The sequence below is a fragment of the Hypanus sabinus genome, chromosome 6 (assembly GCF_030144855.1).
Source record: "Hypanus sabinus isolate sHypSab1 chromosome 6, sHypSab1.hap1, whole genome shotgun sequence".
Taxonomy (NCBI): Eukaryota; Metazoa; Chordata; class Chondrichthyes; order Myliobatiformes; family Dasyatidae; genus Hypanus; species Hypanus sabinus.
Genome location: NC_082711.1, coordinates 179,504,359 through 179,532,055, shown reverse-complemented (window position 1 = coordinate 179,532,055; position 27,697 = coordinate 179,504,359). Strand labels below are relative to the sequence as shown.

At 53.2% G+C, this 27,697-nt stretch overlaps 1 protein-coding gene across 2 annotated transcripts in view; it reads left to right on the top strand.

Annotated features, from left to right (window-relative positions):
• Positions 1-27,697, top strand: part of LOC132396175 (fructose-bisphosphate aldolase C) — a 75,816-nt gene that overhangs the window by 4,176 nt on the left and 43,943 nt on the right. For both annotated transcript variants that reach the window (XM_059973718.1, XM_059973719.1), the window contains exons 2-3: positions 26,391-26,525; positions 27,362-27,573. In XM_059973718.1, coding sequence (XP_059829701.1) covers positions 26,414-26,525; positions 27,362-27,573 — 324 coding nt within the window. In that variant the 5' untranslated portion in view covers positions 26,391-26,413. The remainder of the gene's footprint in view (positions 1-26,390; positions 26,526-27,361; positions 27,574-27,697) is intronic.

Below are 27,697 nucleotides of genomic sequence, written 5' to 3'. Positions count from 1 at the left end.
ATCACACCATTTGCCATTCTGTGCTGGATTTGCCAATGCTGATACATCATGTTCTCAGTCTCAGCGCGGCCCCAGTTATCCCACTCCCCCACCCCCAGGTTTCACATCAGCCAGGAGTTCCATCGCTGTAAGTGACCACAGGAGCTGGCTTTCCTTGACCACTGATCACTGCCCATGGAAATCTGTGTCCATTCAGAAATCCGATGGCAGAGGGGAAGAAGCTGTTCTTGAAGTGTTGCGTGTGTGCCTTTATGTTCCTGTATCTCCTCCCTAATGGTAGGAATGAGAAGAGGACATGTCCTGGGTGGGGAGTGTGGAGTTACCTTTCTGAAGTATTGGACCCCCCCCCCCCACACAATTTCTAACTGGGACCTATTCTAGAATATGTGAGTGCTGTACCCAGCCCCCACCCTGTCGACCCAACAGCTGACCCTGAGAATTGTCTATAGCTGACTGGTGTTGAGGAGGAACTGCTGCCCTCTGTGTCTTTGACAAATGCTGCTCCTGGCCAATCCATTTTCCCTCTCAATCCCATTTTCCTGCCTTTTCCCCATAACCTTTGATGCCCTGACTAATCAAGAACCTACCAACTTCCGCTTCAAATATACCCAATGACCTGACCTCCACAGATTCACCACCGCCTGGCTAAAGGAATTACTCTTCATTGCTGTTCTGAAACTGAGTCTTCCGGTCCTGGACTCCTCCACTACTAGAGACAAGCTCTGCACATTCACTCCATGTCATCCCTCAGGTCTGTAACCCTCCTGTCCTTGTTTGGCCACCATCAGATCTGCCCTCCCCAAGGTGAAACCTGTCTGCCTGTGCACTAGATCCCAAAGACTCCTTTACAAAACATTTACTCAATATTATATATCTTTTACCTTCTCTGCACATTGCTTGTTTGTCAGTCTCTCTTCATCTGTTTTATGTGGATTCTATTGTATTTCCAGTGAATGCCAGCAAGTAAAAGAATCTCAGGTTGTAGCTGGTGATCACATTGATGGTAAATTTACTTCCACCTGATAGGCAGTCACCCCTGCACTGATTGTCTGCAACTGGCTCACGCTCAGACTGGCTCAATTCTAAGATCCTCCCCCTTGATTTTGGATCTTTCTCTGGTCCCATTGGTGTTTAGCAGCATCTGTGTTGGGGAGTAAGGGGGTGAGAGGAATAATCTATGTTGGGGAGTGGGAGGGAAGGAATCTTCTGTGTCGAACAGGGTGTTTAAGAGTGGGGGGGTGAATCTGTGTTGCGTTGAACAGTGTCTGTGTTTGGGAGTGGGGGGGGAATCTGTGTTCGTTGAACAGTGTCTGTGTTTGGGAGTGGGGGGTGAATCTGTGTTGCGTTGAACAGTGTGTTTGGGAGTGGGGGGTGAACCTGTGTTGCGTTGAACAGCGTCTGTGTTTGGGAGTGGGGGGTGAATCTGTGTTGCGTTGAACAGCGTCTGTGTTTGGGAGTGGGGGGGAGAACCTGTGTTGCGTTGAACAGCGTCTGTGTTTGGGAGTGGGGGGTGAATCTGTGTTGCGTTGAACAGCGTCTGTGTTTGGGAGTGGGGGGGAGAACCTGTGTTGCGTTGAACAGCGTCTGTGTTTGGGAGTGGGGGGTGAATCTGTGTTGCGCTGAACAGCATCTGTGTTTGGGAGTGGGGGGTGAATCTGTGTTGCGTTGAACAGCATCTGTGTTTGGGAGTGGGGGGTGAATCTGTGTTGCGTTGAACAGCATCTGTGTTTGGGAGTGGGGGGAGAACCTGTGTTGCGTTGAACAGCGTCTGTGTTTGGGAGTGGGGGGGGAATCTGTGTTGCGTTGAACAGCATCTGTGTTTGGGAGTGGGGGTGAACCTGTGTTGCGTTGAACAGTGTCTGTGTTTAAGAGTGGGGGGGGAATCTGTGTTGCGTTGAACAGCATCTGTGTTTGGGAGTGGGGGGTGAATCTGTGTTGCATTGAACAGCATCTGTGCTTGGGAGTGGGGGGAGAACCTGTGTTGCGTTGAACAGCGTCTGTGTTTGGGAGTGGGGGGGGAATCTGTGTTGCGTTGAACAGCATCTGTGTTTGGGAGTGGGGGTGAACCTGTGTTGCGTTGAACAGCATCTGTGTTTGGGAGTGGGGGGAGAACCTGTGTTGCGTTGAACAGCGTCTGTGTTTGGGAGTGGGGGGGAATCTGTGTTGCGTTGAACAGTGTCTGTGTTTGGGAGTGGGGGGAGAACCTGTGTTGCGTTGAACAGTGTCTGTGTTTAAGAGTGGGGGGGGAATCTGTGTTGCGTTGAACAGCATCTGTGTTTGGGAGTGGGGGGTGAATCTGTGTTGCGTTGAACAGCATCTGTGTTTGGGAGTGGGGGGTGAATCTGTGTTGCGTTGAACAGCGTCTGTGTTTGGGAGTGGGGGGTGAATCTGTGTTGCGTTGAACAGCATCTGTGTTTGGGAGTGGGGGGGGAATCTGTGTTGCTTTGAACAGCATCTGTGTTTGGGAGTGGGGGGTGAATCTGTGTTGCGTTGAACAGCGTCTGTGTTTGGGAGTGGGGGGGGAATCTGTGTTGCGTTGAACAGCATCTGTGTTTGGGAGTGGGGGGGAATCTGTGTTGCTTTGAACAGCGTCTGTGTTTGGGAGTGGGGGGTGAATCTGTGTTGCGTTGAACAGTGTCTGTGTTTGGGAGTGGGGGAGAATCTGTGTTGCGTTGAACAGTGTCTGTGTTTGGGAGTGGGGGGGAATCTGTGTTGCGTTGAACAGTGTCTGTGTTTGGGAGTGGGGGGGAATCTGTGTTGCGTTGAACAGTGTCTGTGTTTGGGAGTGGGGGGGAATCTGTGTTGCGTTGAACAGTGTCTGTGTTTGGGAGTGGGGGGGAATCTGTGTTGCGTTGAACAGCGTCTGTGTTTGGGAGTGGGGGAGAAGGAATCATCAACATTTAGAGTCAAAACCTGCAGTCCCTCATTGTCTCGGTTATGTTTGCAACTTGGACTCATATGCTTGAGAATCTGAGAACAGGAGTGCTCTGTCAGCATACATCTGTGAGCCAGTAAATTGATTTATTATTGTTAATTGTACCATGAAACAGTGAAAGGTTTGTGCTGAGCACTGTCAAAACAGATCAAAATGAACTGAGGTAGAACAAGATGACTCAATAGAAGTGAAACGTAAGAGGCATAGATCGAGTGGACAGCCAGAGACTCTCCCAGGTGGAAATCGCTAATAGGAGGGGGCAAAATTTAAAAATAATTGTAGGAGGTTGTTAGAGTTTGGTTTTGTTTACACAGTGAGTGGTGAGGACGTGGAACACCCTGCCAGGGGTGGTGGTAGAGACAGATATATTAGGAGCATTTAAGGAACTCTTGGATGATAGAATAATGGAGGGCTATGTGGGAGGGAAGGATTAGATTGATCAGAGTAGGTTAAAGGCTTGGCACCACATTGTGGGCCGAAGGGCCTGTACTATGCTGGACTCTGTAATGTAAAACATAGAAGGACTTTTGGCCTCAATCTACTGTGCTGTGTAAAAGTCTTCAGCACATGTAAACAAAGTTCTGCAAAGCAAAGATGCTTTCAAAAATCAAACATGAGGAAATCTGCATATGCTGGAAATTCAAACAACAACAACACACAAAATGCTGGTGGAATGCAGCAGGCCAGGCAGCATCTATAGGAGAAGCACTGTCGACGTTTTGGGACAAGACCCTTCGTCTCAGCCTGGCCTGCTGTGTTCCTGATGTACCATCAATAACTCTCCGAGACGTAAGGCGAGATATCGGCTTTTATTGGCTGGAAGAAAGAACAAGCAGCAATTGACCACCATACTACATCCTGGAGACTGAGGGCAGGGCCCAGGCTCCAACTGCCTTTATACCGGGGTCAGTCGGAGGAGCCACAGGAGCAGCCAGCAGGGGGGGGGCGTGTCCAGACAGGTAAATGTAGTTCACCACAGTTCCACCAGCATTTTGTGTGTGTTGATGCTTTCAAAAATACTCAAATTAAAAGTTTCTATCTAAAAAACAAACTTTAAATGACAGTAAACAATAAACTAAATCAAATCAATATTTGGTGTGAGACCATAAGATGTAGGAGCAGATTTAGACCATTTGGCCCATCGAATCTGCTTGGCCATTTCATCATGGCTAATCTGTTTCCCTCTCAGCCTCACTCTCCTATAAGACCATACAGAATCTCCTATAAGACTGTAATAATAGTGTGACCTCCCTTTGCCTTTAAAACTGCATCAGTTCTCTTGGGGACACTGGCATGCAGTATTTATAAGAAAATCGGCTGGTGTTCTGAGCATTTTGGAGAACTTGCTACAGTTCTGCAGACTTTGGCCGTCTTGCTTGCTTCTGTCTCCCCGGGTAATCCCAGCCAAGCTCAATAATGTTGAGATCAGGGCTCTGTGGAAGTCATACCATCTGGAACCGTATAAAAAAATCCAGTCTGCACAGGACTGTGCCTCGTTATAATCCTGCACGTTACTGTTCACTCGCTCCACACACTTTATTACTGTTTTACCACATTCCAGTCCAATGCACTGTGTAATGATGTGATCAATAGGAACAGGTTGCAAGGCAAGCTTTTCACGGTTCATGTGGTAATAATTCCAATTCTAGTTTGCTGTTGTGTGCTGGGGCAGCAGGCTGAGGGGAACAGACACCAACAAAATCAACAAACTCATTCGTAAGGCCAGTGATGTTGTGGGGGTGGAACTGGACTCTCTGATGGTGGTGTTTGAAAAGAGGATGCTGTCCAAGTTGCATGCCATCTTGGACAATGACTCCCATCCACTCCACAATGTACTGGTTAGGCACAGGAGTACATTCAGCCAGAGACTCATTCCACCGAGATGTAACACTGAGCATCACAGGAAGTCATTCCTGCCTGTGGCCATCAAACTTTACAACTCCTCCTTCGGAGTGTCAGACACCCTGAGCCAATAGGCTGGTCCTGGACTTATTTCCACTTGGCACGATCAACATTATTATTTAATTATTTATGGTTTTATATTTCTACACTATTCTTGGTTGGTGCGACTGTAACAAAACCCAGTTTCCCTCGGGATCAATAAAGTATGTCTGTCTGTCTGTCTGTCAAGAATGCAAAATGCAGGGTTACAGTAATGGGGGAATTCCTGCACCAGACACAAGGTGGTCAGAACTGGCCACCACAGCAAAAACTTAAAACAACTGCCAGACCTGGAAGATGGAGGACAGGGAGGAGGTAATCCGTTTGGGTAGACTAGCGTCTGAGCCTCAGCCAAGTGGAAAGGGAAGGGGGCAGGGAGCTGCGTGTGGAGAAGCAGAGTGCATCAGTATTCAGACCCCAGCTCATAAACAAGAAAGAACTTGTGCAAGCATCGGAGTGGGCCTCCAATCTTTTGTCTCTGCAGAATACTGGAATACAGGCCTTTGGTTTATTCACCGTTTCCTTTCCCCTGCACAGGCTGAGTCTCCACAGAACATTTTAAAGATTATCTTTGTCACATGTACATCAAAACACAGTAAAATGTCTCATCAGTGTCAACAACCAAACACAGTCCGCGGATGTGCTGGGGGCAGCCTACAAGTGTCATCACGTTTCCGACGACAATATAGCATGCCCCCAAGTTACTGACCCTTACCCGTACGTCTTTGGAATGTGGGGGTGGGGGGCACAGATCACCCGGAGGAAACCCATGTGCTCACAGGGAGAACGTGCAAACTCCTTACAGACAGCGGTGAGAATTGAATGGAATTGCTGGTGCCATGAACCTTGGTGCTGCCAATACCACACAATCTCTGACGGCTTTTCCAGCTCCCAGTTCTCGGTGAGCAGGACCTTTTGTGCTGACTGAAGTCACTAATCCCGCTTATTGGTTCCGACACCCTCCCACTCCCTGGTGGATCTCTGAACGCATCAGGGATGTGTCTCTGATTTCCACTCTGACCTTCATTCCATCCGACATAGTCCATTCTCGTTTGTTGTAGATGCCCTCATTCATGTCCTGGTTCTATTTCCCCTGTGGAAGACTCGCTATCTCTCTCCTGATTTGAATCTCCCCTATCCCTCTCTGTTTGTCTGTCCCTGTCCCTGACTGAATATCGTCTGTCCCTGTCCCTGACTGAATCTCCCCTGTCCTTCTCTGACTGTCTGTCCCTGTCCCTGACTGAATCTCCCCTGTCCCTCTCTGTCTGTTCCTGTCCCTGACTGAATCTCCCCTGTCCCTCTCTGACTGTCTGTCCCTGTCCCTGACTGAATCTCCCCTGCCCCTCTCTGTTTGTCTGTCCCTGTCCCTGACTGAATCTCCCCTGCCCCTCTCTGTTTGTCTGTCCCTGTCCCTGACTGAATCTCCCCTGTCCCTCTCTGACTGTCTGTTCCTGTCCCTGACTGAATCTCCCATCCCTCTCTGACTGTCTGTCCCTGACTGAATCTCCCCTGCCCCTCTCTGTTTGTCTGTCCTTGTCCCTGACTGAATCTCCCCCGCTCCTCTCTGTTTGTCTGTCCTTGTCCCTGACTGAATCTCCCGTCCCTCCCTGATTCCCTGCCCCTGACTGAATCTCCCCTGCCTCTCTCTCTGTTTGTCTGTCCTTGTCCCTGACTGAATCTCCCCCGCTCCTCTCTGTTTGTCTGTCCTTGTCCCTGACTGAATCTCCCGTCCCTCTCTGATTCCCTGCCCCTGACTGAATCTCCCCTGCCTCTCTCTCTGTTTGTCTGTCCTTGTCCCTGACTGAATCTCCCGTCCCTCTCTGATTCCCTGCCCCTGACTGAATCTCCCCTGCCTCTCTCTCTGCTTGTCTGTCCTTGTCCCTGACTGAATCTCCCATCCTTCTCTGTCTGTCATTGTCCCTGACTGAATCTCCCCTGCCCCTCTCTCTGCTTGTCTGTCCTTCTCCCTGACTGAATCTCCCCTGCCTCTCTCTCTGCCTGTCCTTGTCCCTGACTGAATCTCCCCTGCCCCTCTCTCTGCTTGTCTGTCCTTGTCCCTGACTGAATCTCCTGTCCCTCTCTGTTTGTCTGCCCTTGTCCCTGACTGAATCTCCCCTGTCCCTCTCTCTGTCTGTCCTTGTCCCTGACTGTATCTCCCCTGTCCCTCTCTTTGTCTGTCCCTGTACCTGACTGTATCTCCCCTGTCCCTCTCTGACTGTCTGTCCCTGTCCCTGACTGAATCTCCCCTGTCCCTCTCTGACTGTCTGTTCCTGTCCCTGACTGAATCTCCCATCCCTCTCTGACTGTCTGTTCCTGTCCCTGACTGAATCTCCCCTGTCCCTCTCTGATTGTCTGTCCCTGACTGAATCTCCCATCCCTCTCTGACTGTCTGTCCCTGTCCCTGACTGAATCTCCCCTATCCCTCTCTGTTTGTCTGTCCCTGTCCCTGACTGAATCTCCCCTGCCCCTCTCTGTTTGTCTGTCCCTGTCCCTGACTGAATCTCCCCTGTCCCTCTCTGACTGTCTGTTCCTGTCCCTGACTGAATCTCCCATCCCTCTCTGACTGTCTGTTCCTGTCCCTGACTGAATCTCCCATCCCTCTCTGACTGTCTGTCCCTGACTGAATCTCCCCTGCCCCTCTCTGTTTGTCTGTCCTTGTCCCTGACTGAATCTCCCCTGCCCCTCTCTGTTTGTCTGTCCTTGTCCCTGACTGAATCTCCCCCGCTCCTCTCTGTTTGTCTGTCCTTGTCCCTGACTGAATCTCCCGTCCCTCTCTGATTCCCTGCCCCTGACTGAATCTCCCCTGCCTCTCTCTCTGTTTGTCTGTCCTTGTCCCTGACTGAATCTCCCCTGTCCCTCTCTGATTCTCTGCCCCTGACGGAATCTCCTCTGCCCCTCTCTCTGCTTGTCTGTCCTTGTCCCTGACTGAATCTCCCGTCCCTCTCTGATTCTCTGCCCCTGACTGAATCTCCCCTGCCTCTCTCTCTGTCTGTCCTTGTCCCTGACTGAATCTCCCCTGCCCCTCTCTCTGCTTGTCTGTCCTTGTCCCTGACTGAATCTCCCATCCTTCTGTCTGTCCTTGTCCCTGACTGAATCTCCCATCCTTCTCTGTCTGTTCTTGTCCCTGACTGAATCTCCCCTGCCCCTCTCTCTGCTTGTCTGTCCTTGTCCCTGACTGAATCTCCCGTCCCTCTCTGCTTGTCTGTCCTTGTCCCTGACTGAATCTCCCATCCCTCTCTGATTCCCTGCCCCTGACTGAATCTCCCCTGCTCCTCTCTCTGACTGTCTGTCCTTGTCCCTGACTGAATCTCCCCTGCTCCTCTCTCTGACTGTCTGTCCTTGTCCCTGACTGAATCTCCCCTGCCCCTCTCTGACTGTCTGTCCCTGACTGAATCTCCCATCCCTCTCTGACTGTCTGTCCCTGTCCCTGACTGAATCTCCCCTGTCCCTCTCTGTTTGTCTGTCCCTGTCCCTGACTGAATCTCCCCTGCCCCTCTCTGTTTGTCTGTCCCTGTCCCTGACTGAATCTCCCCTGTCCCTCTCTGACTGTCTGTTCCTGTCCCTGACTGAATCTCCCATCCCTCTCTGACTGTCTGTTCCTGTCCCTGACTGAATCTCCCATCCCTCTCTGACTGTCTGTCCCTGACTGAATCTCCCCTGCCCCTCTCTGTTTGTCTGTCCTTGTCCCTGACTGAATCTCCCCTGCCCCTCTCTGTTTGTCTGTCCTTGTCCCTGACTGAATCTGCCCCGCTCCTCTCTGTTTGTCTGTCCTTGTCCCTGACTGAATCTCCCGTCCCTCTCTGATTCCCTGCCCCTGACTGAATCTCCCCTGCCTCTCTCTCTGTTTGTCTGTCCTTGTCCCTGACTGAATCTCCCCCGCTCCTCTCTGTTTGTCTGTCCTTGTCCCTGACTGAATCTCCCGTCCCTCTCTGATTTCCTGCCCCTGACTGAATCTCCCCTGCCTCTCTCTCTGTTTGTCTGTCCTTGTCCCTGACTGAATCTCCCCCGCTCCTCTCTGTTTGTCTGTCCTTGTCCCTGACTGAATCTCCCCTGCCTCTCTCTCTGCCTGTCCTTGTCCATGACTGAATCTCCCCTGCCCCTCTCTCTGCTTGTCTGTCCTTGTCCCTGACTGAATCTCCTGTCCCTCTCTGTTTGTCTGCCCTTGTCCCTGACTGAATCTCCCCTGTCCCTCTCTCTGTCTGTCCTTGTCCCTGACTGTATCTCCCCTGTCCCTCTCTTTGTCTGTCCTTGTACCTGACTGTATCTCCCCTGTCCCTCTCTGACTGTCTGTCCCTGTCCCTGACTGAATCTCCCCTGTCCCTCTCTGACTGTCTGTTCCTGTCCCTGACTGAATCTCCCATCCCTCTCTGACTGTCTGTTCCTGTCCCTGACTGAATCTCCCCTGTCCCTCTCTGACTGTCTGTCCCTGTCCCTGACTGAATCTCCCCTGTCCCTCTCTGTTTGTCTGTCCCTGTCCCTGACTGAATCTCCCCTGCCCCTCTCTGTTTGTCTGTCCCTGTCCCTGACTGAATCTCCCCTGTCCCTCTCTGACTGTCTGTTCCTGTCCCTGACTGAATCTCCCATCCCTCTCTGACTGTCTGTTCCTGTCCCTGACTGAATCTCCCCTGCCCCTCTCTGTTTGTCTGTCCTTGTCCCTGACTGAATCTCCCCCGCTCCTCTCTGTTTGTCTGTCCTTGTCCCTGACTGAATCTCCCGTCCCTCTCTGATTCCCTGCCCCTGACTGAATCTCCCCTGCCTCTCTCTCTGTTTGTCTGTCCTTGTCCCTGACTGAATCTCCCCCGCTCCTCTCTGTTTGTCTGTCCTTGTCCCTGACTGAATCTCCCGTCCCTCTCTGATTTCCTGCCCCTGACTGAATCTCCCCTGCCTCTCTCTCTGTTTGTCTGTCCTTGTCCCTGACTGAATCTCCCCCGCTCCTCTCTGTTTGTCTGTCCTTGTCCCTGACTGAATCTCCCCCGCTCCTCTCTGTTTGTCTGTCCTTGTCCCTGACTGAATCTCCCGTCCATCTCTGATTCCCTGCCCCTGACTGAATCTCCCCTGCCTCTCTCTCTGTTTATCTGTCCTTGTCCCTGACTGAATCTCCCGTCCCTCTCTCTCTGTCTGTCACTGTCCCTGACTGAATCTCCCCTGCCTCTCTCTCTGTCTGTCCTTGTCCCTGACTGAATCTCCTATCCTTCACTGTCTGTCCTTGTCCCTGACTGAATCTCCCCTGCCCCTCTCTCTGCTTGTCTGTCCTTGTCCCTGACTGAATCTCCCCTGCCCCTCTCTCTGTCTGTCCTTGTCCCTGACTGAATCTCCCCTGTCCCTCTCTGATTCTCTGCCCCTGACTGAATCTCCCCTGCCTCTCTCTCTGCTTGTCTGTCCTTGTCCCTGACTGAATCTCCCGTCCCTCTCTGTTTGTCTGTCCTTGTCCCTGACTGAATTTCCCCTGCCCCTCTCTCTGTCTGTCCTTGTCCCTGACTGAATCTCCCCTGTCCCTCTCTGATTCTCTGCCCCTGACTGAATCTCCCCTGCCTCTCTCTGCTTGTCTGTCCTTGTCCCTGACTGAATCTCCCATCCCTCTCTGTTTGTCTGTCCTTGTCCCTGACTGAATCTCCCCTGCCCCTCTCTCTGTCTGTCCTTGTCCCTGACTGAATCTCCCCTGTCCCTCTCTGATTCTCTGCCCCTGACGGAATCTCCTCTGCCCCTCTCTCTGCTTGTCTGTCCTTGTCCCTGACTGAATCTCCCGTCCCTCTCTGATTCTCTGCCCCTGACTGAATCTCCCCTGCCTCTCTCTCTGTCTGTCCTTGTCCCTGACTGAATCTCCCCTGCCCCTGTCTCTGCTTGTCTGTCCTTGTCCCTGACTGAATCTCCCATCCTTCTGTCTGTCCTTGTCCCTGACTGAATCTCCCATCCTTCTCTGTCTGTTCTTGTCCCTGACTGAATCTCCCCTGCCCCTCTCTCTGCTTGTCTGTCCTTGTCCCTGACTGAATCTCCCGTCCCTCTCTGCTTGTCTGTCCTTGTCCCTGACTGAATCTCCCATCCCTCTCTGATTCCCTGCCCCTGACTGAATCTCCCCTGCTCCTCTCTCTGACTGTCTGTCCTTGTCCCTGACTGAATCTCCCCTGTCCCTCTCTGACTGTCTGTTCTTGTCCCTGACTGAATCTCCCATACCTCTCTGACTGTCTGTTCCTGTCCCTGACTGAATCTCCCCTGCCCCTCTCTGACTGTCTGTCCCTGACTGAATCTCCCATCCCTCTCTGACTGTCTGTCCTTGTCCCTGACTGAATCTCCCGTCCCTCTCTGATTCCCTGCCCCTGACTGAATCTCCCCTGCCTCTCTCTCTGTTTGTCTGTCCTTGTCCCTGACTGAATCTCCCCCGCTCCTCTCTGTTTGTCTGTCCTTGTCCCTGACTGAATCTCCCGTCCCTCTCTGATTTCCTGCCCCTGACTGAATCTCCCCTGCCTCTCTCTCTGTTTGTCTGTCCTTGTCCCTGACTGAATCTCCCCCGCTCCTCTCTGTCTGTCCTTGTCCCTGACTGAATCTCCCCCGCTCCTCTCTGTTTGTCTGTCCTTGTCCCTGACTGAATCTCCCGTCCATCTCTGATTCTCTGCCCCTGACTGAATCTCCCCTGCCTCTCTCTCTGCTTGTCTGTCCTTGTCCCTGACTGAATCTCCCGTCCCTCTCTGTTTGTCTGTCCTTGTCCCTGACTGAATCTCCCCTGCCCCTCTCTCTGTCTGTCCTTGTCCCTGACTGAATCTCCCCTGCCCCTCTCTATGCTTGTCTGTCCTTGTCCCTGACTGAATCTCCCCTGTCCCTCTCTCTGTCTGTCCTTGTCCCTGACTGTATCTCCCCTGTCCCTCTCTTTGTCTGTCCTTGTACCTGACTGTATCTCCCCTGTCCCTCTCTGACTGTCTGTCCCTGTCCCTGACTGAATCTCCCCTGTCCCTCTCTGACTGTCTGTTCCTGTCCCTGACTGAATCTCCCATCCCTCTCTGACTGTCTGTTCCTGTCCCTGACTGAATCTCCCCTGTCCCTCTCTGACTGTCTGTCCCTGTCCCTGACTGAATCTCCCCTGTCCCTCTCTGTTTGTCTGTCCCTGTCCCTGACTGAATCTCCCCTGCCCCTCTCTGTTTGTCTGTCCCTGTCCCTGACTGAATCTCCCCTGTCCCTCTCTGACTGTCTGTTCCTGTCCCTGACTGAATCTCCCATCCCTCTCTGACTGTCTGTTCCTGTCCCTGACTGAATCTCCCCTGCCCCTCTCTGTTTGTCTGTCCTTGTCCCTGACTGAATCTCCCCCGCTCCTCTCTGTTTGTCTGTCCTTGTCCCTGACTGAATCTCCCGTCCCTCTCTGATTCCCTGCCCCTGACTGAATCTCCCCTGCCTCTCTCTCTGTTTGTCTGTCCTTGTCCCTGACTGAATCTCCCCCGCTCCTCTCTGTTTGTCTGTCCTTGTCCCTGACTGAATCTCCCGTCCCTCTCTGATTTCCTGCCCCTGACTGAATCTCCCCTGCCTCTCTCTCTGTTTGTCTGTCCTTGTCCCTGACTGAATCTCCCCCGCTCCTCTCTGTTTGTCTGTCCTTGTCCCTGACTGAATCTCCCCCGCTCCTCTCTGTTTGTCTGTCCTTGTCCCTGACTGAATCTCCCGTCCATCTCTGATTCTCTGCCCCTGACTGAATCTCCCCTGCCTCTCTCTCTGCTTGTCTGTCCTTGTCCCTGACTGAATCTCCTGTCCCTCTCTGTTTGTCTGCCCTTGTCCCTGACTGAATCTCCCCTGTCCCTCTCTCTGTCTGTCCTTGTCCCTGACTGTATCTCCCCTGTCCCTCTCTTTGTCTGTCCCTGTACCTGACTGTATCTCCCCTGTCCCTCTCTGACTGTCTGTCCCTGTCCCTGACTGAATCTCCCCTGTCCCTCTCTGACTGTCTGTTCCTGTCCCTGACTGAATCTCCCATCCCTCTCTGACTGTCTGTTCCTGTCCCTGACTGAATCTCCCCTGTCCCTCTCTGATTGTCTGTCCCTGACTGAATCTCCCATCCCTCTCTGACTGTCTGTCCCTGTCCCTGACTGAATCTCCCCTATCCCTCTCTGTTTGTCTGTCCCTGTCCCTGACTGAATCTCCCCTGCCCCTCTCTGTTTGTCTGTCCCTGTCCCTGACTGAATCTCCCCTGTCCCTCTCTGACTGTCTGTTCCTGTCCCTGACTGAATCTCCCATCCCTCTCTGACTGTCTGTTCCTGTCCCTGACTGAATCTCCCATCCCTCTCTGACTGTCTGTCCCTGACTGAATCTCCCCTGCCCCTCTCTGTTTGTCTGTCCTTGTCCCTGACTGAATCTCCCCTGCCCCTCTCTGTTTGTCTGTCCTTGTCCCTGACTGAATCTCCCCCGCTCCTCTCTGTTTGTCTGTCCTTGTCCCTGACTGAATCTCCCGTCCCTCTCTGATTCCCTGCCCCTGACTGAATCTCCCCTGCCTCTCTCTCTGTTTGTCTGTCCTTGTCCCTGACTGAATCTCCCCTGTCCCTCTCTGATTCTCTGCCCCTGACGGAATCTCCTCTGCCCCTCTCTCTGCTTGTCTGTCCTTGTCCCTGACTGAATCTCCCGTCCCTCTCTGATTCTCTGCCCCTGACTGAATCTCCCCTGCCTCTCTCTCTGTCTGTCCTTGTCCCTGACTGAATCTCCCCTGCCCCTCTCTCTGCTTGTCTGTCCTTGTCCCTGACTGAATCTCCCATCCTTCTGTCTGTCCTTGTCCCTGACTGAATCTCCCATCCTTCTCTGTCTGTTCTTGTCCCTGACTGAATCTCCCCTGCCCCTCTCTCTGCTTGTCTGTCCTTGTCCCTGACTGAATCTCCCGTCCCTCTCTGCTTGTCTGTCCTTGTCCCTGACTGAATCTCCCATCCCTCTCTGATTCCCTGCCCCTGACTGAATCTCCCCTGCTCCTCTCTCTGACTGTCTGTCCTTGTCCCTGACTGAATCTCCCCTGCTCCTCTCTCTGACTGTCTGTCCTTGTCCCTGACTGAATCTCCCCTGCCCCTCTCTGACTGTCTGTCCCTGACTGAATCTCCCATCCCTCTCTGACTGTCTGTCCCTGTCCCTGACTGAATCTCCCCTGTCCCTCTCTGTTTGTCTGTCCCTGTCCCTGACTGAATCTCCCCTGCCCCTCTCTGTTTGTCTGTCCCTGTCCCTGACTGAATCTCCCCTGTCCCTCTCTGACTGTCTGTTCCTGTCCCTGACTGAATCTCCCATCCCTCTCTGACTGTCTGTTCCTGTCCCTGACTGAATCTCCCATCCCTCTCTGACTGTCTGTCCCTGACTGAATCTCCCCTGCCCCTCTCTGTTTGTCTGTCCTTGTCCCTGACTGAATCTCCCCTGCCCCTCTCTGTTTGTCTGTCCTTGTCCCTGACTGAATCTGCCCCGCTCCTCTCTGTTTGTCTGTCCTTGTCCCTGACTGAATCTCCCGTCCCTCTCTGATTCCCTGCCCCTGACTGAATCTCCCCTGCCTCTCTCTCTGTTTGTCTGTCCTTGTCCCTGACTGAATCTCCCCCGCTCCTCTCTGTTTGTCTGTCCTTGTCCCTGACTGAATCTCCCGTCCCTCTCTGATTTCCTGCCCCTGACTGAATCTCCCCTGCCTCTCTCTCTGTTTGTCTGTCCTTGTCCCTGACTGAATCTCCCCCGCTCCTCTCTGTTTGTCTGTCCTTGTCCCTGACTGAATCTCCCCTGCCTCTCTCTCTGCCTGTCCTTGTCCATGACTGAATCTCCCCTGCCCCTCTCTCTGCTTGTCTGTCCTTGTCCCTGACTGAATCTCCTGTCCCTCTCTGTTTGTCTGCCCTTGTCCCTGACTGAATCTCCCCTGTCCCTCTCTCTGTCTGTCCTTGTCCCTGACTGTATCTCCCCTGTCCCTCTCTTTGTCTGTCCTTGTACCTGACTGTATCTCCCCTGTCCCTCTCTGACTGTCTGTCCCTGTCCCTGACTGAATCTCCCCTGTCCCTCTCTGACTGTCTGTTCCTGTCCCTGACTGAATCTCCCATCCCTCTCTGACTGTCTGTTCCTGTCCCTGACTGAATCTCCCCTGTCCCTCTCTGACTGTCTGTCCCTGTCCCTGACTGAATCTCCCCTGTCCCTCTCTGTTTGTCTGTCCCTGTCCCTGACTGAATCTCCCCTGCCCCTCTCTGTTTGTCTGTCCCTGTCCCTGACTGAATCTCCCCTGTCCCTCTCTGACTGTCTGTTCCTGTCCCTGACTGAATCTCCCATCCCTCTCTGACTGTCTGTTCCTGTCCCTGACTGAATCTCCCCTGCCCCTCTCTGTTTGTCTGTCCTTGTCCCTGACTGAATCTCCCCCGCTCCTCTCTGTTTGTCTGTCCTTGTCCCTGACTGAATCTCCCGTCCCTCTCTGATTCCCTGCCCCTGACTGAATCTCCCCTGCCTCTCTCTCTGTTTGTCTGTCCTTGTCCCTGACTGAATCTCCCCCGCTCCTCTCTGTTTGTCTGTCCTTGTCCCTGACTGAATCTCCCGTCCCTCTCTGATTTCCTGCCCCTGACTGAATCTCCCCTGCCTCTCTCTCTGTTTGTCTGTCCTTGTCCCTGACTGAATCTCCCCCGCTCCTCTCTGTTTGTCTGTCCTTGTCCCTGACTGAATCTCCCCCGCTCCTCTCTGTTTGTCTGTCCTTGTCCCTGACTGAATCTCCCGTCCATCTCTGATTCCCTGCCCCTGACTGAATCTCCCCTGCCTCTCTCTCTGTTTATCTGTCCTTGTCCCTGACTGAATCTCCCGTCCCTCTCTCTCTGTCTGTCACTGTCCCTGACTGAATCTCCCCTGCCTCTCTCTCTGTCTGTCCTTGTCCCTGACTGAATCTCCTATCCTTCACTGTCTGTCCTTGTCCCTGACTGAATCTCCCCTGCCCCTCTCTCTGCTTGTCTGTCCTTGTCCCTGACTGAATCTCCCCTGCCCCTCTCTCTGTCTGTCCTTGTCCCTGACTGAATCTCCCCTGTCCCTCTCTGATTCTCTGCCCCTGACTGAATCTCCCCTGCCTCTCTCTCTGCTTGTCTGTCCTTGTCCCTGACTGAATCTCCCGTCCCTCTCTGTTTGTCTGTCCTTGTCCCTGACTGAATTTCCCCTGCCCCTCTCTCTGTCTGTCCTTGTCCCTGACTGAATCTCCCCTGTCCCTCTCTGATTCTCTGCCCCTGACTGAATCTCCCCTGCCTCTCTCTGCTTGTCTGTCCTTGTCCCTGACTGAATCTCCCATCCCTCTCTGTTTGTCTGTCCTTGTCCCTGACTGAATCTCCCCTGCCCCTCTCTCTGTCTGTCCTTGTCCCTGACTGAATCTCCCCTGTCCCTCTCTGATTCTCTGCCCCTGACGGAATCTCCTCTGCCCCTCTCTCTGCTTGTCTGTCCTTGTCCCTGACTGAATCTCCCGTCCCTCTCTGATTCTCTGCCCCTGACTGAATCTCCCCTGCCTCTCTCTCTGTCTGTCCTTGTCCCTGACTGAATCTCCCCTGCCCCTGTCTCTGCTTGTCTGTCCTTGTCCCTGACTGAATCTCCCATCCTTCTGTCTGTCCTTGTCCCTGACTGAATCTCCCATCCTTCTCTGTCTGTTCTTGTCCCTGACTGAATCTCCCCTGCCCCTCTCTCTGCTTGTCTGTCCTTGTCCCTGACTGAATCTCCCGTCCCTCTCTGCTTGTCTGTCCTTGTCCCTGACTGAATCTCCCATCCCTCTCTGATTCCCTGCCCCTGACTGAATCTCCCCTGCTCCTCTCTCTGACTGTCTGTCCTTGTCCCTGACTGAATCTCCCCTGTCCCTCTCTGACTGTCTGTTCTTGTCCCTGACTGAATCTCCCATACCTCTCTGACTGTCTGTTCCTGTCCCTGACTGAATCTCCCCTGCCCCTCTCTGACTGTCTGTCCCTGACTGAATCTCCCATCCCTCTCTGACTGTCTGTCCTTGTCCCTGACTGAATCTCCCGTCCCTCTCTGATTCCCTGCCCCTGACTGAATCTCCCCTGCCTCTCTCTCTGTTTGTCTGTCCTTGTCCCTGACTGAATCTCCCCCGCTCCTCTCTGTTTGTCTGTCCTTGTCCCTGACTGAATCTCCCGTCCCTCTCTGATTTCCTGCCCCTGACTGAATCTCCCCTGCCTCTCTCTCTGTTTGTCTGTCCTTGTCCCTGACTGAATCTCCCCCGCTCCTCTCTGTCTGTCCTTGTCCCTGACTGAATCTCCCCCGCTCCTCTCTGTTTGTCTGTCCTTGTCCCTGACTGAATCTCCCGTCCATCTCTGATTCTCTGCCCCTGACTGAATCTCCCCTGCCTCTCTCTCTGCTTGTCTGTCCTTGTCCCTGACTGAATCTCCCGTCCCTCTCTGTTTGTCTGTCCTTGTCCCTGACTGAATCTCCCCTGCCCCTCTCTCTGTCTGTCCTTGTCCCTGACTGAATCTCCCCTGCCCCTCTCTATGCTTGTCTGTCCTTGTCCCTGACTGAATCTCCCCTGTCCCTCTCTCTGTCTGTCCTTGTCCCTGACTGTATCTCCCCTGTCCCTCTCTTTGTCTGTCCTTGTACCTGACTGTATCTCCCCTGTCCCTCTCTGACTGTCTGTCCCTGTCCCTGACTGAATCTCCCCTGTCCCTCTCTGACTGTCTGTTCCTGTCCCTGACTGAATCTCCCATCCCTCTCTGACTGTCTGTTCCTGTCCCTGACTGAATCTCCCCTGTCCCTCTCTGACTGTCTGTCCCTGTCCCTGACTGAATCTCCCCTGTCCCTCTCTGTTTGTCTGTCCCTGTCCCTGACTGAATCTCCCCTGCCCCTCTCTGTCTGTCCCTGTCCCTGACTGAATCTCCCCTGTCCCTCTCTGACTGTCTGTTCCTGTCCCTGACTGAATCTCCCATCCCTCTCTGACTGTCTGTTCCTGTCCCTGACTGAATCTCCCCTGCCCCTCTCTGTTTGTCTGTCCTTGTCCCTGACTGAATCTCCCCCGCTCCTCTCTGTTTGTCTGTCCTTGTCCCTGACTGAATCTCCCGTCCCTCTCTGATTCCCTGCCCCTGACTGAATCTCCCCTGCCTCTCTCTCTGTTTGTCTGTCCTTGTCCCTGACTGAATCTCCCCCGCTCCTCTCTGTTTGTCTGTCCTTGTCCCTGACTGAATCTCCCGTCCCTCTCTGATTTCCTGCCCCTGACTGAATCTCCCCTGCCTCTCTCTCTGTTTGTCTGTCCTTGTCCCTGACTGAATCTCCCCCGCTCCTCTCTGTTTGTCTGTCCTTGTCCCTGACTGAATCTCCCCCGCTCCTCTCTGTTTGTCTGTCCTTGTCCCTGACTGAATCTCCCGTCCATCTCTGATTCTCTGCCCCTGACTGAATCTCCCCTGCCTCTCTCTCTGCTTGTCTGTCCTTGTCCCTGACTGAATCTCCCGTCCCTCTCTGTTTGTCTGTCCTTGTCCCTGACTGAATTTCCCCTGCCCCTCTCTCTGTCTGTCCTTGTCCCTGACTGAATCTCCCCTGTCCCTCTCTGATTCTCTGCCCCTGACTGAATCTCCCCTGCCTCTCTCTGCTTGTCTGTCCTTGTCCCTGACTGAATCTCCCATCCCTCTCTGTTTGTCTGTCCTTGTCCCTGACTGAATCTCCCCTGCCCCTCTCTCTGTCTGTCCTTGTCCCTGACTGAATCTCCCCTGTCCCTCTCTGATTCTCTGCCCCTGACGGAATCTCCTCTGCCCCTCTCTCTGCTTGTCTGTCCTTGTCCCTGACTGAATCTCCCGTCCCTCTCTGATTCTCTGCCCCTGTCTGAATCTCCCCTGCCTCTCTCTCTGTCTGTCCTTGTCCCTGACTGAATCTCCCCTGCCCCTCTCTCTGCTTGTCTGTCCTTGTCCCTGACTGAATCTCCCATCCTTCTGTCTGTCCTTGTCCCTGACTGAATCTCCCATCCTTCTCTGTCTGTTCTTGTCCCTGACTGAATCTCCCCTGCCCCTCTCTCTGCTCGTCTGTCCTTGTCCCTGACTGAATCTCCCGTCCCTCTCTGCTTGTCTGTCCTTGTCCCTGACTGAATCTCCCATCCCTCTCTGATTCCCTGCCCCTGACTGAATCTCCCCTGCTCCTCTCTCTGACTGTCTGTCCTTGTCCCTGACTGAATCTCCCCTGTCCCTCTCTGACTGTCTGTTCCTGTCCCTGACTGAATCTCCCATACCTCTCTGACTGTCTGTTCCTGTCCCTGACTGAATCTCCCCTGCCCCTCTCTGACTGTCTGTCCCTGACTGAATCTCCCATCCCTCTCTGACTGTCTGTTCCTGTCCCTGACTGAATCTCCCATCCCTCTCTGACTGTCTGTCCCTGACTGAATCTCCCCTGCCCCTCTCTGACTGTCTGTCCCTGTCCCTGACTGAATCTCCCCTGCCCCTCTCTATGCTTGTCTGTCCTTGTCCCTGACTGAATCTCCCCTGCCCCTCTCTATGCTTGTCTGTCCTTGTCCCTGACTGAATCTCCCCTGCCCCTCTCTATGCTTGTCTGTCCTTGTCCCTGACTGAATCTCCCCTGCCCCTCTCTATGCTCGTCTGTCCTTGTCCCTGACTGAATCTCCCCTGCCCCTCTCTATGCTTGTCTGTCCTTGTCCCTGACTGAATCTCCCATCCCTCTCTGACTGTCTGTCCCTGACTGAATCTCCCATCCCTCTCTGTTTGTCTGTCCCTGTCCCTGACTGAATCTCCCCTGCTCCTCTCTCTGCTTGTCTGTCCTTGTCCCTGACTGAATCTCCCATCCTTCTCTGTCTGTCCTTGTCCCTGACTGAATCTCCCCTGCCTCTCTCTCTGCCTGTCCTTGTCCCTGACTGAATCTCCCCTGCCCCTCTCTCTGCTTGTCTGTCCTTGTCCCTGACTGAATCTCCTGTCCCTCTCTGTTTGTCTGTCCTTGTCCCTGACTGAATCTCCCCTGTCCCTCTCTCTGTCTGTCCTTGTCCCTGACTGTATCTCCCCTGTCCCTCTCTTTGTCTGTCCCTGTACCTGACTGTATCTCCCCTGTCCCTCTCTGACTGTCTGTTCCTGTCCCTCTCTGACTGTCTGTTCCTGTCCCTGACTGAATCTCCCATCCCTCTCTGCTTGTCTGTCCTTGTCCCTGACTGAATCTCCCCTGTCCCTCTCTCTGTCTGTCCTTGTCCCTGACTGAATCTCCCCTGTCCCTCTCTCTGCTTGTCTGTCCTTGTCCCTGACTGAATCTCCCCTGCCTCTCTGTTTGTCTGTCCTTGTCCCTGACTGAATCTCCCCTGTCCCTCTCTCTGTCTGTCCTTGTCCCTGACTGTATCTCCCCTGTCCCTCTCTCTGTCTGTCCCTGTCCCTGACTGAATCTCCCATCCTTCTCTGTCTGTCCTTGTCCCTGACTGAATCTCCCATCCTTCTCTGTCTATCCTTGTCCCTGACTGAATCTCCCCCGTCCCTCTCTCTGCTTATCTAAGCCCTGTGACCCCACAGATATTTATAGATCTGCATTGTCAGAGTAAAGCAGAACCCTTGTTATTTAAAATCCTCACCATCCTTTCCAAATCCTTATTTGTCCTTGCAGTTCCCATCATTGTAATCTGCACTGCTCTCCATTTCCCTCTTCTGTGTTCTCACAGTTCTGGCATCTGGAGCCTCTCCAGCTTTCCTCACTTTGCCACTGCTGGTTCAAATCTCTGCTATCTCTTCCCTGGAGCTGTTTCCACTTATACAGATACTGAAGACCTCAGAGGTTTTAAAGATTATGAGAGGCACAGATAGAGTAGACAGCCACTATCCTTCTCCCAGGGTTGTAATGTCTAATACCAGAGGCCATGCATTCAAGGTGAGAGGGGGCAACTTCAAAGTTTATATGAGGGGCGAGTTTTTTCACACAGGGTGATAGTAGAGGCAGATATATTTGGGACATTTAAGATAGGCACGTGAATGTGAGGAAAATGGAAGGATAAGGACATTGTGTGGGCAGAAGAGTTTAGTTAGCTGACCGAAGCTGTCGGGGTCTTATCCTCCAGTGGCTAATGGAAACCAGGTGCCAGCGATTGAGAGAAATTGAGATAGATTGGGAATCCAGTGTGGGGATTAAGGACTAATTAAGGAGGAAAGGGAAAAGGTGGGGAATCCCAGCCAGGACCATGACACTATATTCTCTGAAACCTACGAGTGACAGCCCTTTTCTGGGTGTGATAATGTTCCCGTCAGTACGGAATCAGAATCAGGTTTATCATCACTGACGTATGCCATGAACTTTGTTATTTTGTGGCGACAGTGCAGTGTAATTCATAATAATCACTATAAATTACAATAACAGTACAGGCCCTTCGGCCCACAATGCTGTGCCAACATTCTAACCTACTCCAAGATCAGTCTAACCATTCCCAGCCACAGAGCCTCCAGTTTTCTGTCATCCATGTGCCCAAGTCTCTCTTAAAGTATCTGGCTCACCCACCGCCCCTGGCAGAGTGCTCCCCCTCGCCCACCGCCCTGGCAGCGTGTTCCCCCTTGCCCACCGCCCTCTGTGTAAAGAACCTACCTCTGACATCCGCCCCTGGCAGCGTGTTCCCCTCGCCCACCACCCCTGGCAGCGTGGTCCCCCTCGCCCACCGCCCTGGCAGCGTGTTCCCCCTTGCCCACCGCCCTCTGTGTAAAGAACCTACCTCTGACATCCGCCCCTGGCAGCGTGTTCCCCTCGCCCACCGCCCCTGGCAGCGTGTTCCCCCTCGCCCACCGTCCCTGGCAGCGTGTTCCCCCTCGCCTACCGCCCTCTGTGTAAAGAACCTACCTCTGACATCCGCCCCTGGCAGCGTGTTCCCCTCGCCCACCGCCCCTGGCAGCGTGTTCCCCCTCGCCCACCACCCCTGGCAGCATGTTCCCCCTCGCCCACCACCCCTGGCAGCGTGTTCCCCCTCGCCCACCACCCCTGGCAGCGTGTTCCCCCTCGCCCACCACCCCTGGCAGCGTGTCCCCCTCGCCCACCACCCCTGGCAGCGTGTCCCCCTCGCCCACCACCCCTGGCAGCGTGTTCCCCCTCGCCCACCACCCCTGGCAGCGTGTTCCCCCTCGCCCACCACCCCTGGCAGCGTGTCCCCCTCGCCCACCACCCCTGGCAGCGTGTCCCCCTCGCCCACCACCCCTGGCAGCGTGTTCCCCCTCGCCCACCACTCCTGGCAGCGTGTTCCCCCTTGCCCACCGCCCTCTGTGTAAAGAACCTACCTCTGACATCCGCCCCTGGCAGCGTGTTCCCCTCGCCCACCACCCCTGGCAGCGTGTTCCCCTTGCCCACCACCCCTGGCAGCGTGTTCCCCTTGCCCACCACCCCTGGCAGCGTGTTCCCCCTCGCCCACCACCCCTGGCAGCGTGTTCCCCTCGCCCACCACCCTCTAACCTACCTCTGACATCCGCCCCTGGCAGCGTGTTCCCCTCACCCACCACCCCTGGCAGCGTGTTCCCCCTTGCCCACCGCCCTCTGTTTAAAGAACCTACCTCTGACATCCGCCCCTGGCAGCGTGTTCCCCTCGCCCACCGTCCCTGGCAGCGTGTTCCCCCTCGCCCACCGTCCCTGGCAGCGTGTTCCCCCTCGCCCACCACCCCTGGCAGCGTGTTCCCCTCGCCCACCACCCTCTAACCTACCTCTGACATCCGCCCCTGGCAGCGTTCCCCTTACCCACCACTCTCTAACCTACCTCTGACATCCGCCCCTGGCAGCGTGTTCCCCTCACCCACCACCCCTGGCAGAGTGTTCCCCCTCGCCCACCGTCCCTGGCAGCGTGTTCCCCCTCACCCACCGCCCTCTGTTTAAAGAACCTACCTCTGACATCCGCCCCTGGCAGCGTGTTCCCCCTCGCCTACCGCCCTCTGTGTAAAGAACCTACCTCTGATATTCGCCCCTGGCAGCGTGTTCCCCCTCGCCCACCGCCCCTGGCAGCGTGTTCCCCCTCGCCTACCGCCCTCTGTGTAAAGAACCTACCTCTGACATTCGCCCCTGGCAGCGTGTTCCCCCTCGCCCACCGCCCCTGGCAGCGTGTTCCCCCTCGCCCACCGCCCCTGGCAGCGTGTTCCCCCTCGCCCACCACCCCTGGCAGCGTGTTCCCCCTCGCCCACCGCCCCTGGCAGCGTGTTCCCCCTCGCCCACCACCCCTGGCAGCGTGTTCCCCCTCGCCCACCACCCTCTGTGTAAAGAACCTACCTCTGACATTCGCCCCTGGCAGCGTGTTCCCCCTCGCCCACCGCCCCTGGCAGCGTGTTCCCCCTCGCCCACCGCCCCTGGCAGCGTGTTCCCCCTCGCCCACCACCCTCTGTGTAAAGAACCTACCTCTGACATTCGCCCCTGGCAGCGTGTTCCCCCTCGCCCACCGCCCCTGGCAGCGTGTTCCCCCTTGCCCACCACCCCTGGCAGCGTGTTCCCCCTCGCCCACCGCCCCTGGCAGCGTGTTCCCCCTCGCCCACCACCCTCTGTGTAAAGAACCTACCTCTGACATTCGCCCCTGGCAGCGTGTTCCCCCTCGCCCACCGCCCCTGGCAGCGTGTTCCCCCTCGCCCACCACCCTCTGTGTAAAGAACCTACCTCTGACATTCGCCCCTGGCAGCGTGTTCCCCCTCGCCCACCACCCCTGGCAGTGTGTTCCCCTCACCCACCACCTTCTGTGTAAAGAACCTACCTCTGACATCTGCCCCCCCCTCCCCCCTGTACTTTCCTCCAGTCACCATAAAATTATGCCCCTAGTATTAGCCATTTCCACCCTGGGAAAAAAAAATCTCTGTCCACTTAATCTTTGCCTCTTATCCTCTATCAAATCACCTCTCATCCTCCTTCACTCCACAGAGCAAATATAAAGAAAAACAGAAAAAATAAACAAACAGCAAAATAGTGATGTGTTTATGTGGCGTTCAGAAATCTGATGGCGGGGGAAGAAGCTGTTCCTTAGTCACTGAATTTGCGATTTACCCTAATGTGTGATACAGTGCTGAGAGGGCCGATCGTACTTGTACTGAACAATTAGGAGGGGAAACCTCTTCATTTCTTTTTGCCTTTTTGTGTTGCAAGAAGATTATTGCACAACTTCATGAAGTAAACAGATAAATTAGTTTACTAGTCCTGACGAAGGGTCTTGGCCCGAAACGTCGACATCACTTCTCCCTATAGATGCTGCCTAGCCTGCTGTGTTCCACCAGCATTTTGTGTGTGAAATTGGTTTACTATTGTCACATTTACTGAGCTACAGGGAAAAACTTTGCATGCTATCCAATACAGATCAATGCATGACACAGTGCACTGAGGGCATACAGGAAAACCAATAAAAATGCAGAATAAAGTATTACAGTTACAGAGAAATTGTCTGCCTGCAGTGCACTAAGGTGCAAGGTCTTCACGAGGTAGATTGTGAGGTCAAACACACCAGTTGAAGTTTAATAGCCACTCAACCACACACATGAATACAGCCAAACGAAACAGTGTCCATCTGGGGCCAAGGTGCAAATCACAGAACCAACAGTCACACACAGCACAAGGCACATTTAGTGCATATACAATACCAAGTACACACATACACACACACACACACACACACACACACACACACACACACACACACACACACACACACACACACACACACACACACACACACACACACACACACACACACACACACACACACACACATATAAATATATATAGCCCAAGTGCCTGAGAGACATGTTCGGTAATCAGAGGTTTATGGGTGTTATTGGCAAGAACAAGCAGTCAGTGGTAGGCAGACAAATATGCAGTCCAATTTGTCATTCCACCAAGCAAACACTGGAGGGCAGCACCAACAAGAAGGCTAATCCCCAACCAAGCTATACCGCTTCTGGCATCTGTACCCTTGGACTGCCGCAATAGGCAAGCCCATGGCTTGAGGCCTAGTCTGCACTACAACCAAGGCCACACGGCTCCCCTGCCATCTGTCTCACCAATAAACAAGGGAAATGGACCTGCAGCATTTTACATTACCAATTTCCAACAGGGTCTTGCAATGGCAAGAGAAATGACCGAGACAATCATTCACGTTGCATTGGGCACTGCCTTCACACAATTCCAAAGCCTCACAGTAGCAGGTAGCAACAAAGTTTGCCAAGGAGCAGCTTGCTAATGGGGTAGACCTGCAGTTAATGTCCAGCATTCTGATTATAAAAAATAGGTTTAAAAAAGACAAAAACAGCATTGGTTGGCCCCAGAGAGGCTGCTGCATCTGAATGTGCTGCCATCTTGCTTCATACTAGGGAACGATTCAATAGTTTTGTAACAGCGAGGCAATATCTGTCCTTGTGGGACGTGCTTTCGGGCTTTTGTATCTTCTGCCCGATGGGAGGGGAGAAAAGGGAACATCTGGTATGGGAGGCTTGTTTGGTTATGCTGGCTGCTTTAGCAAAGTAGTGGGAAGTGTGGACAGAGGTGTGAAATGTCCACAGGTCAGGCCTCCCTCCCTGATGAAGTGTTTACTTGTTAGAGGGCATAGACTGAAGCTTGTCATGTTGGATTGGTAGGACTGTCCTATCAGTATGGTTAGGCAGATAGCACTCTCCATCCAGTTCTCTCTAGAGTTTAGCAGAATGAGAGGATGTCATTGAAATGTACAAAATTCTTACAATGTTTGACAGGCTGATGTCCTTTGGCTAGCATGGCTCAAAGCAGAGATCACCATCTCAGTAATTGGCCATTTAGGACTGATGTTCCTTTACAAGATGATTGGCCCCAGCTTTTACCAATACCCCTCAGAGATTGTCTGCCTAGTGTCGGTGGTCACATAACCAGGACTAGTGATATGTACCAGCTGCTCATACGACCATCACCTGTTCCCATGGTTTCACGTGATCCTGATCTGGGGTGCGGGGGGGGGGGGGGGGGCGGGGCTAAACTCTTGCTGCTTGGGGTGGAAAGTGCAGGGAATCTAATTTTGAGACAACTAGAATACAAAAGCAAGGATGTAATGCTGGGGCTTTATATCTTGGAGTATTGTGAGCAGTTTGGGACCCCTTACCTAAGAAAAGATGTGTTGACATTGGAGAAGATCCAGAGGAGGCTCACAAGAAGAATTCTGGGAATGGAAGAGTTAATGTATGAGGAGTGTATGATGGCTCTGGACCTGTACTCGCTGGAGTTTAGAAGCATAGTGGGGGAATCCATTAAAACCTATCGAATATTGAAAGGTTCAGACGAGTGGATATGGAGAGAATGTTTCCTATAGTGAGGGACCAGAGGGCAGAGCTTCAGAATACAAGGATGTCTCGTTAGAACAGAGATGAGGAGGAATTTTGTTAGCCAGAGGGTGGTGAATCTATAGAATTCATTGCCACAGACGGCTGTGGAGAACAAGTCATAAGGTATACTTAAAGCAGAAGTTGATAGGTCCTTGATTAGTCAGTATGTCAAAGGTTATGGGGAGAATGGGGTTGAGAGGGACAATAAATCAGCCATGATGGATTGGCAAAGCAGACTCGATGGTCTGAACGCTCCTGTATCTGAGGGTTTTACAGTTCTGTTCTGAATCACCAATGTAGTACTGACCTGCAGATTTCGCACTCTCTTGCAGCTTTGGGCACGGACCGTTTGAAGATGACGCACCAGTTTCCAGCACTTTCTCCTGAACAGAAGAAGGAATTAAATGATATTGCCCTGCAGATTGTGTCACCCGGAAAGGGCATCTTGGCTGCCGATGAATCTGTGGGTTAGTCTACACTGTCACATTCTCTCCTGCATGTGAGGTATTGGTGATGGGCAGAGGGATGTTGTTGAAGTGGCTGTTGTGTGTGTGCGTGTGTGCGTGCGTGTGTGTGTGTTTGTGTGTGTGTGTCCAGAAACCTGGGAAAACCACACAGTCAGAATCAGGTTTATTATGTCTGACAAACTGCATGAAATTTATTGTTTTGTGGCAGCAGTACAGCACAAGACCTAAAAAAAAATTACTACAGGTTACAATAAGAAGATAAAAAAGATAAACAGTGAAAAAAGGGAGCAAAATAGTGAGGCTGTGATCATGGGTTCAGTGTCCATTCAGAAATCTGATTGCAGAGGGGAAGAAGCTGTTCCTGAATCGATGAGTGTGTGTCTTCAGGCTCCTGTACCTCCTCCCTGATGGCAGAGGGGAAGAAGCTGTTCCTGAATCAATGAGTGTGTGTCTTCAGGCTCCTGTACCTCCTCCCTGATGGCAGAGGGGAAGAAGCTGTTCCTGAATCGTTGAGTGTGTGTCTTCAGGCTCCTGTACCTCCTCCCTGATGGCAGAGGGGAAGAAGCTGTTTCTGAATCGATGAATGTGTGTCTTCAGGCTCCTGTACCTCCTCCCTGATGGCAGAGGGGAAGAAGCTGTTCCTGAATCGATGAGTGTGTGTATTCAGGCTCCTGTACCCCTTCCCTGATGGTAGCAATGAGAAGAGGGCAAGTCCTGGGTGATGGGGGTCCTTAGTGATGCATTCTGCCTTTTGAAGATGTCCTCACTCTGTCACTCTCCAACGAACAGTCTGCTAGTTTTATTTTTGACCTGAGGCCTTCTCTTCCTTTGCACAGGGAGTATGGCCAAGCGCCTGACCCAAATCGGTGTGGAGAATACCGAGGAAAACCGCCGTCTCTATCGGCAGATCCTGATGACAGCTGATGACCGGGTCAAGAACTATATCGGGGGTGTTATCTTCTTCCACGAGACTCTGTACCAGAGCACCGACGACGGGACGCCTTTCATTAACGTCATTAAAGAGAAGAACATTCTGGCAGGGATCAAGGTACGTGGCCCAAGCCTCTTGGGCAACTCACAACATCACGCCAATGCAGTGATTCCTAGGACACGATTACAGCGAAGGGCATTCCAGAGTTTCAGAATTCAAATCGGGCCCCTCTGTAAGGAGT